The sequence below is a fragment of the Thamnophis elegans genome, chromosome 16 (genome assembly GCF_009769535.1).
Source record: "Thamnophis elegans isolate rThaEle1 chromosome 16, rThaEle1.pri, whole genome shotgun sequence".
NCBI classification, from domain to species: domain Eukaryota; kingdom Metazoa; phylum Chordata; class Lepidosauria; order Squamata; family Colubridae; genus Thamnophis; species Thamnophis elegans.
In genome coordinates this window covers 2,060,928-2,079,437 of record NC_045556.1, presented here as the reverse complement: position 1 = coordinate 2,079,437, position 18,510 = coordinate 2,060,928, and the positions used below count along the sequence as shown (strand labels likewise).

Below are 18,510 nucleotides of genomic sequence, written 5' to 3'. Positions count from 1 at the left end.
TGAGATCCAAGCTGTTATCTTTGGAACTCTCTTTTTCCTTTTAAAAACAAAACATGCACGCAAACTGCCAAAAGAATCTAAAAGTAGTTTCAACATCTTTGGGTGACTCGAAATGCTACAACCCTGGATAATGGCAAGTAAATCCAAGGTTACAATTCCACCTTTCTGGAATTTTTCTTGGTTAAGCAATAGAAGTTAGACTTATATACCGCTTCATAGGGCTTTCAGCCCTCTCTAAGCGGTTTACAGAGTCAGCCTATTGCCCCCAGCAACAATCCGGGTCCTCATTTTACCCACCTCGGAAGGATGGAAGGCTGAGTCAACCCTGAGCCTGTCAGATTTGAACAGCCGAACTGCAGATAACAGTCAGCTGAAGTGGCCTGCAGTACGGCACCCTAACCACTGCGCCACCTCGGCTCCGGTTCTTTGTTGGCGATGAACTAGAATTCTTCCTCTGCGTGTAAAGTACGGGAGTCTTTCAGCTTCTGTAGTTTCTGGAGGGCCAAAGGAACCGAAACCTCTCCGTGAATTTTGTTATCCCGGGTTCGGACGTTGATGGCGTTGCTTGCTTTTTCCTTCTCCCCAACCACTGCAAGGAAACCAGATTAGAGCCACGGTGCCTCAAAGGAGGGTTAATTCCTTAGAAACCCCGATGGCACCAAGGAAGCATTTAAAAGACTGCACTGTCAAGAGTTATTTCAAAGAATTGCCCCCTTAAGGAAATTTCAACTTGTACAAATCTAAGTTTAGACTTCTCATTTACAGAGAAGTCCTTGACTTAACAACCGCTCCACTTGGTGGCCAAAATTACAGACTTTGTGATCTAGTTTGGTTGCTAGGCCATAAACCGAAACTTCTTCTCCGTGAATTTCAGCCTCGATGGCCATTTGTAGTGGCCTATAGTCACAGGAGCAAAACTTACAGTATATATTTTTTTGCTGGAAACTAGCCTTTATTTAAAATAAAAATGGGTTTACTTAACTATTATTTGCTTCCATAACACTGCCCCAAAAGTTATAAAATTGGGCTGGTCATGTGATGACTTGCTTAACAACTGACATAATTTAAGATGATAATTCCCAGCTCAAGCGGAGAACTGCCTCTATCAGGGATGTCCAAACTTGGCAGTTTTAAGACTCGTGGAAGCTAAGACTTTAAGCCCTGCTGGCTGGAGAATTCTGGGAGTTGAAGTCCCCAAGTCTTAAAAGTGGCCAAGTTTGAAGACCTCTGTTCTAAGTGGAGAGATTGCAGAGGAAGGGATGACAAGAGAGTAAATTATGCTGGCTGGGGAATTCTGGGAGTTGAAGTCCCCAAGTCTTAAAAGTGGCCAAAGTTTGAAGACCTCTGATCTAAGTGGAGAGATTGCAGAGGAAGGGATTACAAGAGAGTCAGTTATGCTGGCTGGGGAATTCTGGGAGTTGAAGTCCACAAGTCTTAAAGTGGCCAAGTTTGGACACCCCGGCCTATAAGGTTGGAAGAAATATTAATGGCAATTCTCTTTTCTGTAACTTGGCAAAGAGGCTCTTTATGTATTAGGAATAACATTTATCCTCATCACTTCTCCTAAGGTGATTCCCAGCCCCTCCAATGATTTAACAATTCTACCGCGCTCAATCGGCAGACCTGGGACACGGGAGAGCCGGTTTAATTTTCTTAAAAAAATATCATAGGTACCAAAAATGAAATTATACTGAGCCAGCTGTGCGTTTCTTATCTTCTTATTCAGCGTGCAGCTCTGGTCCAAATCAACATCCGCCATGAGCCCAGCTTCACAAGCCTCGTTGCAGACCTAAGCATGAAGAAATGCTGTTTTATAGCCCTGGCAGAACAAGAGATTAAAAAAGCAACAGAACCACGGAGTTGGAAGGGACCCTGGAGGTCCTCTAGTCTCACGTAGGAAGCCCTACAGCATTTCACAAAAATGGTCGCCCAATCTCTTCGTAAACGTTCCCCTCGCACATACGTGCTAGTCGTTCCCGACTCTAGGGGGCGATGCTCATGTCCGTTTCAAAGTCGAAGAGCCAGCGCTGTCCAAAGACGCCTCCGTGGTCATGTGGCCGGCATGACTCAACGCCGAAGGTGCCCGGAACGCTGTTCCCTTCCCACCTAAGGCGGTCCCTATTTTTCTACTTGCATTTTTTACCTGCTTTCGAACTGCTAGGTTGGCAGAAGCTGGGATGAGTCACGGGAGCTCACTCCGTTACGTGGCGCTAGGGATTCGAACCGCCAAACTGCCGACCTTTCTGATCGACAAGCTCAGCGTCTTAGCCCCTGAGCCACCGCATCCCTTAATCTCTTCTTGAACACTTTCAAATTGGAGCAGCCACAATTGAAATATCCACAGCGACGTTTTGAAGCATCCAAATGGGGCATTTCCCCCCCCCCTCCCCTTGCAGCCCTCTACCTGCCCTGCTCTTCCTTTCTATGGATCACCTCCGCTCTTACCTGCTGGGCATATCCTTCGCAGGTAGGTCCGACGGGAACCAGCATGACTTGCCGAGGGGAGAGCCAAAAGGGCCTGGATGAGAAAAGGGACGGGCCCAGGTTAACCGTTTTTAAACCTCACCGTGACAACCCGCAGGGAACCCTTTATTTCCTCCTAGGATCAGCTGCCCACCATTTGCCACTGTAGTTTTCTGCCAGAATAGCCATCATCCTCTCCACAGAGCCCAGAATCGCTCGGTGGATGATTACGGGCCTCGTCTTGTCGTTGCCGTCTTTGCTGAAAAGCGAAACGAACGAGAACATTTCAACTTCCGTTTCTTTTGCTGTCCTTCTAATTTGGGTTTCTGTTCTGTCCCCCCCCCTTCTTCGCTCGTTAACAGACGACAGGCAGACAGACTTAAAAGGAAATAACTTTATCAGTCCTCGGCTCAGACTGGCTGCGAGCCCAAAAATAAACATAAATCAAGTCTCTGGCAAGAAGATAACAGAATGCAAAACAAAACTCTTACAAAGCAATTCACTTCTCCAAGTGTCTCCTTGAATCAGGGTTACAGAAAGCAAATCACTTCTCCAAGTGTCTCTCACAAACAAACCACGACCGATGAACGATGAACGTTGACTCCTGCAACCAGGGCGTGGCACCATCCGTTCTTTTATCACCAGAAGACGCCACTAACGAGCCCCAGCTGCATTGTTAATCTTGCATCCCGACTCAACTCACAGCAGACTTCTGCTGAGTCACAACAGGTGTCCTCGTTTTCCGCCGTGCAATGTGGCCAAACAAGGCTACGGTTCCGGTTATTCCTTGCCCCTTAAGAGACCTTTTAAGGAAGTCGTCGTCAAATGTCTAAGCCAGGAGCTGGATATAATCAGAAAAGCGTTGGCCTTCGCGGAAGCAGATAGGCTCACTCTTGAACTTAAAAAATAAAAGGGGATTCGGAATATTTCGAAGCCTGGAACAGATTTTACGATTGGTGTAAGACAAGGTGACAAGACTGGAACAAACTGTATTATATTGTGATTGGACAGAAGGATAGATAATGCACTGAGTAGGCTAATAGTTAAATGGTTGAGAATAATTGTGTATAATGTGAATGTATGGTCATTTTGACTCTGGGGTGCTGTTTTAAATTTAAAAATAATAAAAATATATAAGATGTCTAAGGCAGGCCTCTCCGACCTTGGCAACTTTTAAGCCTGGTGGATTTCAACTCCCATAATTCTGGGAGTTGCCAAAGTTGCCAAGATTGGAGATGCCTGTTCTAAGCACTGACGTTTCTGTTTCTGCTCCTATCCCCCTTCATCTTTGCACAATGCAATATTCCTTCTTTCAGCTAGCACTGATGACATTCCCTAGTTGGGTCATGAAACGCCTGCAAGAAAACCACCAAGCTGAGAGAGCACCAAGGACCTCACAGTCCCTCCGTGCTCAAATACAAAATATCAAACGTTTCTCTTCTCCTTCTGGCCACACAGTTGGATTGAAGGACATTCAGGAACTGCCTAAGTGCAGATCGAGCATCTGAACTGGCTTAATTCCTCCTCGCCTCGTTGCTACCACCTTTGCTCCATCGCCTTGCCATTCCTTCCTGTTTTCAGCCTCTTTGGTCACAGCCTTTTCCGCAAAGCCTTCCCAAACTTCCCTGATTCCTCAGGGTTACAACCTTGGGTTGTGGATACTTACCCAACGTACGTCAAATTGAACCGGACGGGTAGCTGGAAATCAAGCTGGATCGTAGCACACTGGTGGTAGCGGCCGATAGCATCTTTGATTGTAATATCGATCTGCAAAAGTCAAAATAATTATCCATCCATCCATCCATCCATCTAATGAATCTCTCACTATATCTCTCTAATCTATCTATCCATCCATCCATCCTTCCATCCATCTATCTAATAAATCACTCACTATCTCTCTAAACTATCATCTACGTACGTACGTACGTATGTATGTATGTATGTATCTATTTATCTATCTATCTATCAAATCTCTCACTATATCTCTCTAATCTATCTATCTATCTAATAAATCTCTCACTATATATCTCTATCATCTATGTATCTATGTATCTATCATCTATGTATCTAGCTATCTATCATCTATCTGTCTGTCTGTCTATCATCTATCTATCTATCTATCTATCTATCTATCTATCTATCTATCTATCTATCTAATAAATCTCTCACTATATCTAATCTATCATCCATCCATCCATCCATCCATCCATCCATCCATCCATCTATCTTGTATGTTGCCCATCTTGTCTGACATTATGAAGCTATAACTTGTGATCACCAAAGAACAGAGCATGCATCTCTTTAACTTTAAAAGGAAATAAAAATCTAATGCATTGATGACCCACAAAAAAACACACAACAGGGAGCTTAACAACCACAGTGCAAACGGTGGTAAAATTAGACGCAACTCACTGCTTAACAACGGTACCAATGCTGGTCATAAATTGAGAAGTACCTGTGCAGAGTTTGCACGTTCCCGGGCAATATTTTGGCTCGAACCCAGAGCCTCTCACTAACCTTGGGCCCATAAAATGCCCCGTCACCTGGATTGAGTTTCCAAGGTTCCCCAAAGTCATCCAAGCTGTTCTGGAGTTGCTGAAGTCGGAAAGAAGAAGCATGGCGGTTAAAATCCCCTCCGTGTTCTGCCCCGCCCCACACACCTGGCCACCCTCACCTTCTCCGCCTGGTCCCAGATCTCCTTCTCCCCTAGGAAGTTGCTGGGCCTTGTGGACAGATGCAGCTGGAAGGTGAATCCAAAAACAGCATAGACGGACTGCAGGAAATGAAGACATCCTTTCATCTCCTCCTCGATCTGAAAGTGAAGACATCCATCAGCAGGAACTTCAAAGGTGAAAGGAGCTGGCATTTTCCTAAAAACAATCTCCCTGATGTGCCCCGCCAGTGGCCAGTGGAGCTGGCAGCAGACTCGGAGAGTGAGGAGGTTGGGGAGGAAGATGGGCCAGTCCTGGAGCCTGGGGAAGGCTCGGAGGAGGGCTCTGTGTCGGAGGCAGAGAGGGGGCCAGGGCCCTATGCCAGTTATCAGCTGCCTTCAGAGTCAGACATCAGTGAGGCAGAAGAACAGCTGGAGCCTGTTCCCAGTGTGAGTTGCCAGATGAAGGGAACAGCTAAAGAACAGGGGTCGACTTGGGAGGAAGGCCACAGGTGGACGATGAATGGCCCCTCCCAGAGGACATAAAAGAGGAGCGAAAGGGGAGTGGAGTTTGCAGGAGACAATTAGTTCGCTTAATTGGTTCATGACTCTCCGAGACTCCTTGCCAAGTTCTGCAGAGATCGGCCTGGCAGCTCTCCAAGCCAGATAAGGTCTGTGACTGTAAATCCTCCCTTGAAAGACTTTGCTGGATGTGGATGAGCAGAATTCACAGTCAATTAATAAAAGGGGTTTTTATTGGGACCAGGATTTGGCTTCAGGCTCTCGGGAAGCCTCGGTCAGAACACTCCCTCCCTTAGTTCCCTGCAGTGGAACAAGCCCAAATGAGGTGTCCTACCTGCTCCATCGTGCAGAAGAGGTGAGCGTCATCTTGTTGGAAGCGTCGGACTCGCGTCAGACCACTGAGGGTCCCCGAAAGCTCGTTGCGGTGAAGCACCCCAAAATCAGCCAGTCTCAGAGGCATCTCCCTCCAAGACCGAGGACGATGGGCAAACATCAGGCTGGCAGAGATGGGGAGAAATCTGCTAGATCGAGCAGCAATGTTCACCTCCACTTATGGAGATCCCATGACCCCGTTTTTCCCTGTCGGATTTCGACATGTAATCCCAGGGGGGTCAAAGGAGCCTCACGTTAAGGGCTTAATTCCACAACCTGCTGAGAAAAGAGAGACGGGGGACCCTCACCAGTGTCCGGGACAGTTCATCGGCTTCAGGGCAAAGATTTCTTTTTCCGCCTCGAAAGAGAACATGTTCTCGCTGTAATGCTGCCAGTGGCCAGAGGTTTCCCAAAGTTTACTGTTGTAGATATTGGGGGAAACGACTTCCATGAAGTTCCACCGCTGATACTCTTCCTGTACAAGATAAGGCGGTGTCAGGCCCCCGAAACACAAGTGCGACACATGGAGATACTGCTGAGTGGTTTACGTATTGATCCTACGGACAGAATCTTGCCAGATTAAAGCAACTATGCAGAATGAATTAGATACACTCTGTGAACTGCTAGGGAGGGGCAGTCTTAGCTGTCTTCCTGCCCATCAGACTTTCCAAGCTGGGGGTTGCCTCTTTGCCCTCTGGAAAGCAGCCCCTCCCTTCCTCCTGGGACTCCAGACTCCATCCCGGCACAGGTGGTCAACAGGTGGTGATGGGACAAAATATACCCTTTACACATGCTGACCGCCTTTGATCTGAGGCCCTTAAAAATTCACGTGATTTAGGCTAGATTTGGCAGATGGGAAGGACCAAATCAGACCAAAAAGTGTTGTGGCCCACCAGCAGAGCTGGCAGCAGACTCAGAGAATAAGGAGGTTGGGGAGGGGCATGGGCCAGTCCTGGAGTCTGGGGAAGGCTCTGTGTCGGAGGCAGAGAGGGGGCCAGAGCCGACTGACAGTTATCAGCTGCCTTCAGAGTCAGACATCAGTGGGGCAGAAGAACAGCTGGAGCCTGTTCCCAGTGTGTGCATGCACAGAGTTGCCAGATGAAGGGAACAGCTAAGGAACAGGGGTCGGGAGGAAGGCCACAGGTGGACGGTGAATGGCCCTTCCCAGAGGACATAAAAGAGGAGCGAAAGGGGAGTGGAGTTTGCAGGAGACAATCAGTTTGCTTAGTTGGTTTGTGACTCATTGCTAAGTTTTGCAGATATCGGCCTGGCAGCTCTCCAAGCCAGATGAGGTCTGTGACCGTAAATCCTCCCTCGAAAGACTTTGCTGGATGTGAATGTGCAGAATTCACAGTCAATTAATCAAAGGGGTTTTTTGTCAGGACAAAGAGTTTGCTTCGTGCCCCTGGGAAGCCTCAGTCAGAACAAAAAATATGTCTCATTTATACGTACTTCATTTCTGCAGGTAATCATTCTCTGGTTCCAAAAACCAAGACACCCTGAGGTTCGTGTAAGTAATGTGAGGTTATGGCCTCTCTATAAATGGTTGGGGAATTCTGAGAGCTGAAGTCCACACATCTGGTGGCGCAGTGGTTAGGGTGCAGTACTGCAGGCCACTTCAGCTGACTGTTATCTGCAGTTCAGCGGTTCTAATCTCACCGGCTCAAGGTTGACTCAGCCTTCCATCCTTCCGAGGTGGGTGAAATGAGGACCCGGATTGTTGTTGGGGGCAATATGCTGACTCTGTAAACCGCTTAGAGAGGGCTGAAAGCCCTGTGAAGCGGTATATAAGTCTAACTGCTATTGCTAACTGCTATTGCTATCTTAAAAGTTCTCAAGGTTTAGAAACATTGCTGTATCGGTGCTTACTTTGATGAAATCCACGAGTGTATTGTAAATAAAAGCTCCACGGGGAAGAAAGAAACAGCTTCCAGGGCTCAGGTCATGGAAAAAGAAGAGCTCTTGTTCCTGTAGGGTCAACCCAAAGTTAAAAGAAGCTTTATCAAGAGAAGAAATATATGTAGTTCAGGTTGACGTTTTCTTGCAAATCTTGCTCCTATTACCTAGTTGGGCCAGTCCAGAGAACACCAAATGCACCACAGTCAACCTTGACAGGCTGAAGTTGTGTAACTCTCAAATGTAACAACAGATGCACAACAGCCCCCTGAATTTCCTTGCACAGGATTCCAACCTACCCTACAGATTTCTGACCCGGAATCTCTAGGCCACCATAAATCCGAAGATTTTCAGGCCCCCTAAGAAGCTTCACTTTGAGTTTCTCCCTCAAAGTCCAAAGCCCACCTTGCCAATTTTCCTGTGGTCTCGTTTTTTGGCTTCCTCCTGGAATTTCTCCCACTCCTTCATCATTTTGGCCTCTGGGAAAGAGATTCCGTAGATCCGTTGCAAGGTTTCCATGTTGGACTTCCCCTCCCAATAGGTCGACGAATTCTAATAATGCAAAACAACAAAATTCACCAAAAAGTGGGGAATGGAGAGACGATTTAAGAGTCTGAGAAATAAATGCGCTGCTATGCTTTTCTGATCATCCGAACCCGTGCTTCTCGACCTCGGTGGCTTTAAGATGTGTGGACTCCAAGTCCCAGAATTCCCCACCCAGCTGAGTTGAAATCCAAACATCTTACATTTGCCAGGATTGAGACGCATTCATCTGAATCCTTCCCAGGGACAAAAGTATCATAAACGGACCGGGGTTTCTTGATAAAACTCAAAACATACTCTTCATTTTTTGATACACCCTACTTATATATCAGGGACACGGTGGCTCAGTGGCTAAGATGCTGAGCTCGTCGATCAGAAAGGTGGGCCGTTCGGCGGTTTGAATCCCTAGCACCGTTTAACGGAGTGAGCTCCCGTTACTTGTCCCAGCTTCTGCCAACCTAGCACTTCGAAAGCACGTAAAAATGCAAGTAGAAAAATAGAAACCACCTTTGGTGGGAAGGGAACTGCGTTCCGTGTGCCTTCGGCGTTGAGTCATACCAGCCACATGACCTTCGGACAGCGCTGGCTCTTCAGCTTTGGAACGGAGATGAGCACCGCCCCCTAGAGTCGGGAACGACTGGCACATACGTGCGAGGGGAACCTTTACTTTATATATCACTATATTTATATTCCTCACACTGGCTGAGGAATTCTGGGAGTTGAAGTCTACACATCTCTCCAAGTTCCCAAGGTTGACAAACACAGCTCTATTCGTTACGATTAATGCTTTGAATTGGGCCTGGGATTTTATCCTGACCTTTCAATTTCTACTAAAGAAAGTCTTCCTTACCTTAATGATCTTTAAGGCCTTTATTTTTCCAGTGTGCCTCACATGAGGTCCTCTGCATAAATCAATCAAGGGACCGCACCTATTAGATGAACATCGAAATAATTAACTCTGTTCGAGTTATTAGCCACTTCGCTCACCACGAATAAACGTGTTTACCCTGGAACATTTCTACACTTCCACAGCAACATCGTAGGTTGCTTAAACTTAAACCAACATTAACCTCACATGCTTCTCCTCTCTAGTTAAGAGAAGAGAAACTATTATTTTAACACACAAAAAAATCAAATCCATCTGCTTACCTGTATACTGTTGTGGTCGGTGTGTGAATTTTCTCATTCAGGATCCGGCATTTGAACTTGTTGTACTGTGAAGAGTGTATAAAGAAAATTGGCCAAATAAATATATTGAAACTTAGCCTTTTTTGGAGCCCAGGTTCTCTATCCTTGACTGCTTCACACCAGGACTTCTGGCCATGCTAGTTGAAAAATTGGAGGTCTAGAATTCCTGCATTTTTAGAGGTATCAACTAGGAAAAAAAATGCTATTCCGCTAACACTTCACAGAATTTGAACCAGGGAAAATTCCCTGCTCCCAGAAATTCTATGAATCTTTTTGGAGAAGCTCTGAATTATTATTAAAGGGATATTTTCATTGTATTCATTTATTCAGCCAATGGCCAGCCACATAAAATAACAAAAAAAGGGAATAAAAGAGAACAATTGTGATCGGGATCGACAGAGAAAAATGAGTGCAATTATATATTGATAAGAATGAAAGTATTGATAAGGTTGGGGAGGGAGTTGGGTTTGGGGGGGGGAGGTATATATTTATAAAACTTTTTTAAAAAAACTTTTAATTAAAAAAAAGAATGAAATGATTCAAATGTGGTATAATCTGAACAGTCCTATTACAAAAATATGTTTATTTACCTAGCACTAATGAAATTATACACTAAAATACACGTCCTCCGAAAATAACTAAGGATGTTGATAAAAAGAGAGGTTTTGCCTTATTATCACTGCAGTGGCACAAAACCAAACAGAGAATAATGAATTAATCAAGGGGAGAAGCAACCTAGAACTAAGGAGAAATTCCCTAATGGTGAGAGCAATTAAAACAATGGAAGAGGAGTTGCCTTCAGAAGTTGTGGGTGCCCCATCCCTGGAAGTTTTCAAAAATCAGACTGGACTACCATCTGTCTGAAATGTTATGGGGTCTCCTGTTCAAGCAGGGGGTTGGACTAGAAGACCTCCAAGGTCCCTTTGAGAACTTCAGGACTTACTTTAAACATTTCTAGCAAATCTTCTTTTCGGACTTCGAGCCTTTCAAACGGCTGCTTTTCCTTCATGATGCTTTTGCAAATGCTCTCCAGAGTCAGTAACTCTGTACTGGAAACCCCTCTGGAAAAAAAATTAAGAATTCTAAATCAGTTTGTCCAGCTGCAGCTCCAATAAAATGAAGCCCTGGTCACTTTTCCCACCACAGGTGAGTCCTACACCCCTTTGACCCAGGTGTAAAGGTAAAAATTCCCCTTGCACATGCGTACTAGTCATTCCCGACTCTAGGGGGCGGTGCTCATCTCCGTTTCAAAGCCGAAGAGCCAGCGCTGTCCGAAGACGTCTCCGTGGCCATGTGGCCGGCATGACTCAACACCGAAGGCACACGGAACGCTGTTCCCTTCCCACCAAAGGTGGTTCCTATTTTTCTACTTGCATTTTTTACGCACTTTCGAACTGCTAGGATGGCAGAAGCTGGGACAAGTCACGGGAGCTCACTCCGTTACGCGGCGCTAAGGATTCGAACCGCCGAACTGCCGACCTTTGTGATCGACAAGCTCAGCGTCTCAGCCACTGAGCCCCCGCGTCCCTCGACCCCAGGTGAGGACATCCTAACTGTTAAAAAATTCTTAAATTATTCCTGTGTATTTCAGGTAATTTATGTAAGACGTTGTTTTAAAAAAAACCCCACACCCTTGCAGGCTATTAATAACTTCAGTGATTTATTTTCATACATTCCAAACAAATTAGAACAGGAAGTCCTCAATTTACGACAGGCACTTCCCCAAAGGTACGACTGGTTCTGAAGTTCAGCAACCGGCCAGCATTTATGATCGTTCGCAGCACCCTGCAGTCACATGTGACAGGTGACCTTCTTTACAATCGTCACAACTTATAACCGTAATGGGCATAAACTCCATTACGGTCATAAGTTGAGGACTACTTATAACCATTACAAGCATTTTGTTTTTTTTAAGTTTAGCCAAAGCATCCTTGATTATTGCAAGCCGCTTTGGATGAAACATGATAAATATTTCGTTCTATTTTAATGGAACGTTTTATGCACCCCCCCACCCCTCTAGCTGGCAGAATGTACCTGTTTTCCATGTGCATGTCATAGTAGAAGCCGTTTTCTATGGGGGGTCCGTAACATAAACAGCCCCCGTAATAATTTTCCATGGCTTCACCCAGAATGTGGGCACTGGAATGCCAATAAACCTAGAAAAGGGGGAGAGAGGAAGGACCCACAGTGTTGAGAGTCAGGATTGGGGTGACTGGTTTGTATAAATCCAACTGCCAGGGAAGTTAGTTGCTTATGCTTTTATTGAACTACAATTAACAATAATATAAGATTAACATTCACCCAAGATGCACAGAGGGGGGAAAATAGACCGTATAAAATATATGAATAGAATAGAATAGAATATAGAATAGAATAGAATATAGAATATAGAATATAGAATATAGAATAGAATATAGAATAGAATAGAATATAGAATAGAATATAGAATAGAATATAGAATAGAATAGAATATAGAATAGAATATAGAATAGAATAGAATATAGAATATAGAATAGAATATAGAATATAGAATTGAATAGAATATAGAATAGAATATAGAATAGAATATAGAATAGAATATAGAATAGAATACAGAGTAGAATAGAATAATATAGAATAGAATATAGAATAGAATATAGAATAGAATATAGAATAGAATAGAATAGAATAGAATATAGAATAGAATATAGAATAGAATATAGAATAGAATATAGAATAGAATAGAATATAGAATAGAATATAGAATAGAATATAGAATAGAATAGAATATAGAATAGAATATAAAATAGAATAGAATATAGAATAGAATATAGAATAGAATAGAATATAGAATAGAATATAGAATAGAATATAGAATAGAATATAGAATAGAATAGAATATAGAATAGAATATAGAATAGAATAGAATATAGAATAGAATATAGAATAGAATAGAATATAGAGTAGAATATAGAATAGAATATAGAATAGAATATAGAATATAGAATATAGAATATAGAATAGAATATAGAATAGAATAGAATATAGAATAGAATATAGAATAGAATATAGAATAGAATAGAATATAGAATAGAATATAGAATAGAATATAGAATAGAATAGAATATAGAATAGAATAGAATATAGAATAGAATATAGAATATAGAATATAGAATATAGAATATAGAATAGAATATAGAATAGAATAGAATATAGAATAGAATATAGAATAGAATATAGAATAGAATATAGAATAGAATAGAATATAGAATAGAATATAGAATAGAATAGAATATAGAATATAGAATAGAATATAGAATATAGAATTGAATAGAATATAGAATAGAATATAGAATAGAATATAGAATAGAATATAGAATAGAATACAGAGTAGAATAGAATAATATAGAATAGAATATAGAATAGAATATAGAATAGAATATAGAATAGAATAGAATATAGAATAGAATATAGAATAGAATATAGAATAGAATATAGAATAGAATATAGAATAGAATATAGAATAGAATATAGAATAGAATAGAATATAGAATAGAATATAAAATAGAATAGAATATAGAATAGAATAGAATATAGAATAGAATATAGAATAGAATAGAATATAGAATAGAATATAGAATAGAATAGAATAGAATATAGAATAGAATATAGAATAGAATAGAATATAGAATAGAATATAGAATAGAATAGAATATAGAGTAGAATATAGAATAGAATATAGAATAGAATATAGAATAGAATATAGAATAGAATATAGAATAGAATAAGAACAGAGAATAAGAATGGAATAGAATAACTTTATTGTCACTTTACACAATAACTGGCATTCGTTAAAAATGAAATTTCGTTGCATTCAGCTCTTCAGTGGTCATCCCCTCCAAATTTACACCACATAAAACATATGTAGGTCCTCTACATACACAAATTCACCATTTATCTAACATATACCATATTATAGTTTATTGCTATTGGTATAAACCAATTCCCATGTTACGTTATCCAAAAATTTTCCAGTTTGTTATTTGGGCTGCTAAAATGAAACACGAGACATCGGCAGAAATCCTGCAGCACCAGCATCTATTCCCAGGTAAGGAAGTTCCTCACATCCATCGGGAAAGCTAGCCAAGACGGAGCAGCCTTTTTAACATGGCTTGTCCTCTTTCATCCGAGCTCCTGCCTTCAAATGCTTTGCAGGGAAAATGGGGAACCACCCACTTACCGCCTGAGCATCTTCGTTCTCAAAAGTCAGCAGCTCCAAGGTGGAATCTCCTTCCATCGGCCGGTCGAGGTCCCACAATTCCCCATTCACTCTGGCAATGACGACATTGTCGGCAACTCCGCGGCTGCGGACAGTGGAGATAGGCCACAGATTTAGCTGCTGCACAGTCCCCACATAACCCAACCATCCCCTTCGGATACGTCTCCGGGGAATCTCTTTTAAACTGGGCCTTTAATTCTGGCGTTTCAGAGAAAGGGATAAGACCAGAAGCGTAAAAATATAAATGTGTTACAATGCCCATCCCTTGCTGTGTTTCTCAACCTTGGGTGCTTGAAGAGGGGTGGACACAACTCCCAGAATTCCCCAGCCGGCTGGGGGATTCTGGGAATTGACGTCCACCCCTCTCTGCAAGCACCCAAGGTTGAGACACACTTCTTCCAAGTAACTTTTTAGAATAGAATAAGGAGTAGAGGAAGGAAGGAGGGAAGGAAGGAAGGAGGGATAACAATTAAACAATTGTAGTTAAATGGAGGTATAATGATGGTAATATGTACAAAATATCTGAGTTAAAATACTTCAGTTAATATGAATTATGCTTGATGACTGTGGAAGAGATGCACGAAAAGTCTTTTGAAACCAACTGATACACTTTCTACAGTATGTAAAAAAGGAAGATTTTATGTGTTGTGTTTGTTTTGAAAAAAAAAAATTAAAAAAAAAGAATAAGGAGTAGAGCAGAGTAAGTAGAGTAGAGTAGAATAGAATAAGGAGTAAAGTAGAGTAGAAGAGAAGAGAATAAGGAACAGAATAGAGGACAGGAGAATAGAATAAGAGTTGGAAGGGACCTTGGAGGTCTTCTAGTCCAACCCCCTGCCTAGGCAGGAAACCCTACACCATTTCAGACAAATGGATATCCAACTTCTTCTTCTTAAAAAAATTCCAGTGTTGGAGCATTCACAACTTCTGGAGGCAACTTCTGTTCCACTGATCAGTTGTTTTAGGTTATACATTTGTTTTATTTAAAGGTGTTCAAGATTCATTTGTGGCCTTTTTTTCCCACCTGTGGGTCTACCTCTGCTCACCGGCTTCCTAAAATTTCAAGCCAGCTGCAGATCACAGATAGGAAAGACCCAAATTGTCACGTTTATTTCCAATCGAGCAGAGAGGTTTATAATTTCAGCCAGCCTGGTTTTAGCTGCAAAAGCAGAACTGGGCTGCAATCTCAGATACGTCAAAAGTTTACCTGAGGTCGACAGCCACCTGATAGGGGGTCGTCTTCCAGGCCTGTCCGCCCGTCACCTTCCCATCGGAAAGCCTGATTTGGATTGTCTGACTTTGTCCAGATGTTCTGGAGCGGAGAATCGCATCGCTCTTCTTTTTCAGCTCTGTGTAGAGATCTAGTCTGCTCCGGATGAAGGTCGGACCCTGCAGGGACAGTTAAAAAGGGCACCTGGCAGGACTTACCTGCAGCTAGGTATGATCTGAGAGGAACATCTGTGTTACACTCATGCCTTGGTGCCAAGGACACCTGTCCTTGTTTCTAGGTTCTATCGTATCTCCAGGCTTAAAATGGACACCTAACATCAAAAACGTCATCAATAAAGCACAACGAAGATTGTTCTTTCTGTACCAACTCAGGAAGCTATTCAAGGAGCTGCTGATTCAACAGAGGAATGATGGAGTCTGTCATCTGCACCTCCATAACTGTCTGGTTTGGTTCTGCAACCCAACAAGACAGACACGGACTTCAACAGATAATCAGAACTGCAGAAAAACCAATGGCTACCAACCTGCCTTCCATTGAGGACCTGCACACTGCATGGAGTAAAAAAGGGAGCTGTGAAAATATCTACTGACCCCTCGCATCCTGGACATCAATTGTTTCAACTCCTACCCTCAAAATGATGCTATAGGGCACTGCACACCAAGACAACTGGACACAAGGACAGTTTTCCCCCAAACGCCATCACTCTGCTTAACAACTAATTCCCAAAACACTGTCAAATAATTTACTAAGACTGTATGACTATTATTCTTCTCTTCTTTCCTAGTATTGATCTCTCCACACTTATGACTATAACTACGTTGCTTGTATCTTTCAATTTATATTGGTTTATTTATTTGTTTTTACTTGTTTCTTTATTCTATTCTAATTCCTTATTCTATTCTATTCTTATTCCCTATCCTATCCTATCCTATCCTAAAGGAGATTGGCACAATCTGGACCACCCACCAACTTGGAGAGGGCTGGGCCACCTCCACCATACGGATTAGGGGGGGGGCACTGAAAGACACCCCCCCTCCTCATGTTTAAAAGGAGGGTCAGGCAACCAATGGGAGAGAAACTGGCTGCTTTTTTTTTTAAACCAGTATATGTACTTCACCTGTCCCAGCAGGGAAACCCCCCACCCCAGGAAAATGCAGCCCCCTCCCCAGAAAGACCACCTACTTCTGGTGGGCCCCCATCTGCAGCTGGGGGCTCCCTTGTCTTCTCCTCCTTTCCCTGCTTCCTGGGGGCGTCTTCAGTCTCCAGAAAGTCCTGGTCAAAATGAAATTTAATTGGCAGGGATTTCAGAGTTTGGCCAATGGCAGGCGCCGTCCCCATTCTCCTAAAGGGCTGGGGATGATGGGAGGTGCAATCTGTGCCCCCTCTAGGTTGGGGGGATGGTGGAAAACCAGCTGTCCATTCCCCCCCCCCCCAAGCCTCCGAAAATAACCGGAATTACAGCCTGTACTTCTCTAGGTTGGGGAATGATGGGAGCTGCGTTGTTCCTTTCTCTTTGAGGCTGGGGATGATGGGAACAGCTGCCTGCCCCTCTCTAGTCCAGGGGGGATGATGGGAGACGCATTGCCCATTCCTCCGAGGGGGCTGGGAATGATGGGAACTGCAGTCTGTCCCTGTATAGGCAGGGGAATGGTGGGAGATGCATTGGCCATTCCCCCAAGGGGTTGGGGATAATGGGAACTCCCTTTTTAGGCCGAGGGATGATGGGAGACGCGTTGCCCATTCCTCCGAAGGGGCTGGGGACGATGGAAACTGCAGTCTGTCCCTCTTTAGGCCGCGGGATAGTGGGAGCCGCATGACCCATTCTCCTGAAGGGCTGGGGACGATGGAACCTGCAGCCTGCGTCTGTCTACGCTGGGGAATGGTGGGAGGCGCATTGCCCATTCTCCCAAGGGGCTGGGGATGATGGGACTTGCAGTCTGTCCCTCTTTAGGCCGCGGGATAGTGGGAGCCGCATGACCCATTCTCCTGAAGGGCTGGGGACGATGGGACCTGCAGCCTGCGTCTGTCTACGCTGGGGAATGGTGGGAGGCGCATTGCCCATTCCCCCAAGGGACTGGGGATGATGGGACTTGCAGTCTGTCCCTCTTTAGGCCGGGGAAAGGTGGGAGATGCATTGGCCATTCCCCCAAGGGGTTGGGGATAATGGGAACTCCCTTTTTAGGCCGAGGGATGAAGGGAGACGCGTTGCCCATTCCTCCGAAGGGGCTGGGGATGATGGGACTTGCAGTCTGTCCCCCTTTGGGCCGGGGAAAGGTGGGAGCGGGCCGAAGGAAGCGGCGGGGGTCTCGCTCACCTGGCGGGCCCGCTCGGCGGCCAGGCTGCGGCGGAGGTGGAGGAGGCGGTAGCGCAGCTTCTCGTTCTCCTCCCGCAGCGCCCGCAGCTCCGGGCCCGGCCGCTCGGGGGACGCCCAGGCGGAGGCCTCCTTCAGCCGCGCCACCTCGGCCGCCAAGCCCCGCACCTCGCGCTCCTGCCGGGCCAGGCGACCCTCCGCCGCCGCCGCCGCCGCTGCCCCGGCCGCCATCGCCATCGCCCCGCCGGGGAAGGAGGAGGGCCAGGCCGGGCGGAGGCAGAGAAGAAGACCCCTCCTCTCCGCCGCCGCCCCCAGGAAGGGTGGGAGGGAGGAAAGGAAGGGAGGAAAGAAAGAGAGAGAAAAAGACAAAAGGAAAAAAGGAAGGAAAGAGAGAGAGAAGGAAGGAAGGAAGGAAGGAAGGAAAGAGAGAGAAAGACAAAAGGAAAAAAGGAAGGAAAGAAAGAGAGAGGGAAGGAAGGAAGGAAAGAAGGAAGGAAGGAAAGAGAGAGAAGGAAGGAAGGAAAAAGAGAGAGAAGGAAGAAGAGAAAGAAAAGGACAAAAGGAAAAAAGGAAGGAAAGAAAGAGAGAGAGAAGGAAGGAAGGAAAGAGAGAGAGAAGGAGAAGAGAAAGAAAAAGACAAAAGGAAAAAAGGAAGGAAAGAAAGAGAGAGAGAAAGAAGGAAGGAAGGAAAGAGAGAGAGAAGGAAGGAGAGAGAGAAGGAAAAAGAGAAAAGGAAAACAGAAAGGAAGTAATGAAGGAAATAGAGAAGGAAGGAAGGAAAGAGAGAGAAGGAGAAGAGAAAGAAAAAGACAAAAGGAAAAAAGGAAGGAAAGAAAGAGAGAGAAGGAAGGAAGGAAGGAAGGAAAGAGAGAGAAGGAAGGAAGGAGAGAAAGAAAAGAGAAAAGGAAAACAGAAAGGAAGGAAGGAAGGAAATAGAGAAGGAAGGAAGGAAAGAGAGAGAGAGAGAAGGAAGGAAGAAGAGGGGAAAAAAAGACAAAAGGAAGGAAGCCGCAGCAATGGGATCGCAACAATGTATCTCTCAGCGGAGAAAGTGGGCGGGGCGCCGGCAGACCACGAGG

General features: G+C 44.4%; 1 protein-coding gene across 1 annotated transcript; it reads right to left on the bottom strand.

Annotated features, from left to right (window-relative positions):
* Positions 1-346: 346 nt before the first annotated feature.
* On the bottom strand, positions 347-17,779 carry LOC116519505 (threonine--tRNA ligase 1, cytoplasmic-like). The gene is made up of 19 exons (XM_032233394.1): positions 17,435-17,779; positions 16,303-16,392; positions 15,097-15,278; positions 13,854-13,977; positions 11,669-11,790; positions 10,578-10,695; positions 9,596-9,660; positions 9,297-9,375; positions 8,309-8,455; positions 7,877-7,975; positions 6,316-6,482; positions 5,970-6,132; positions 5,138-5,275; positions 4,981-5,058; positions 4,130-4,230; positions 2,618-2,722; positions 2,446-2,518; positions 1,675-1,789; positions 347-589 (listed from the first exon to the last, which is right to left on the bottom strand). Exons 1-19 carry the CDS (start codon positions 17,666-17,668, stop codon positions 441-443), a joined length of 2,349 nt encoding a protein of 782 aa, XP_032089285.1. The 5' UTR covers positions 17,669-17,779; the 3' UTR covers positions 347-440.
* Positions 17,780-18,510: the final 731 nt, after the last annotated feature.

Coding starts and splice junctions, on each gene's coding strand:
- LOC116519505 (XM_032233394.1), bottom strand. CDS start 17,668: ATGGCGATGGCGGCCGGGGCAGCGGCGGCGGCGGCGGCGGAGGGTCGC. Junction 13,978..15,096: donor CAGGTGGCTGTCGACCTCAG/GTAAACTTTTGA, acceptor CACTGTCCGCAG/CCGCGGAGTTGCCGACAATG. Junction 1,790..2,445: donor GCGAAGGATATGCCCAGCAG/GTAAGAGCGGAG, acceptor CTTCATGCTTAG/GTCTGCAACGAGGCTTGTGA.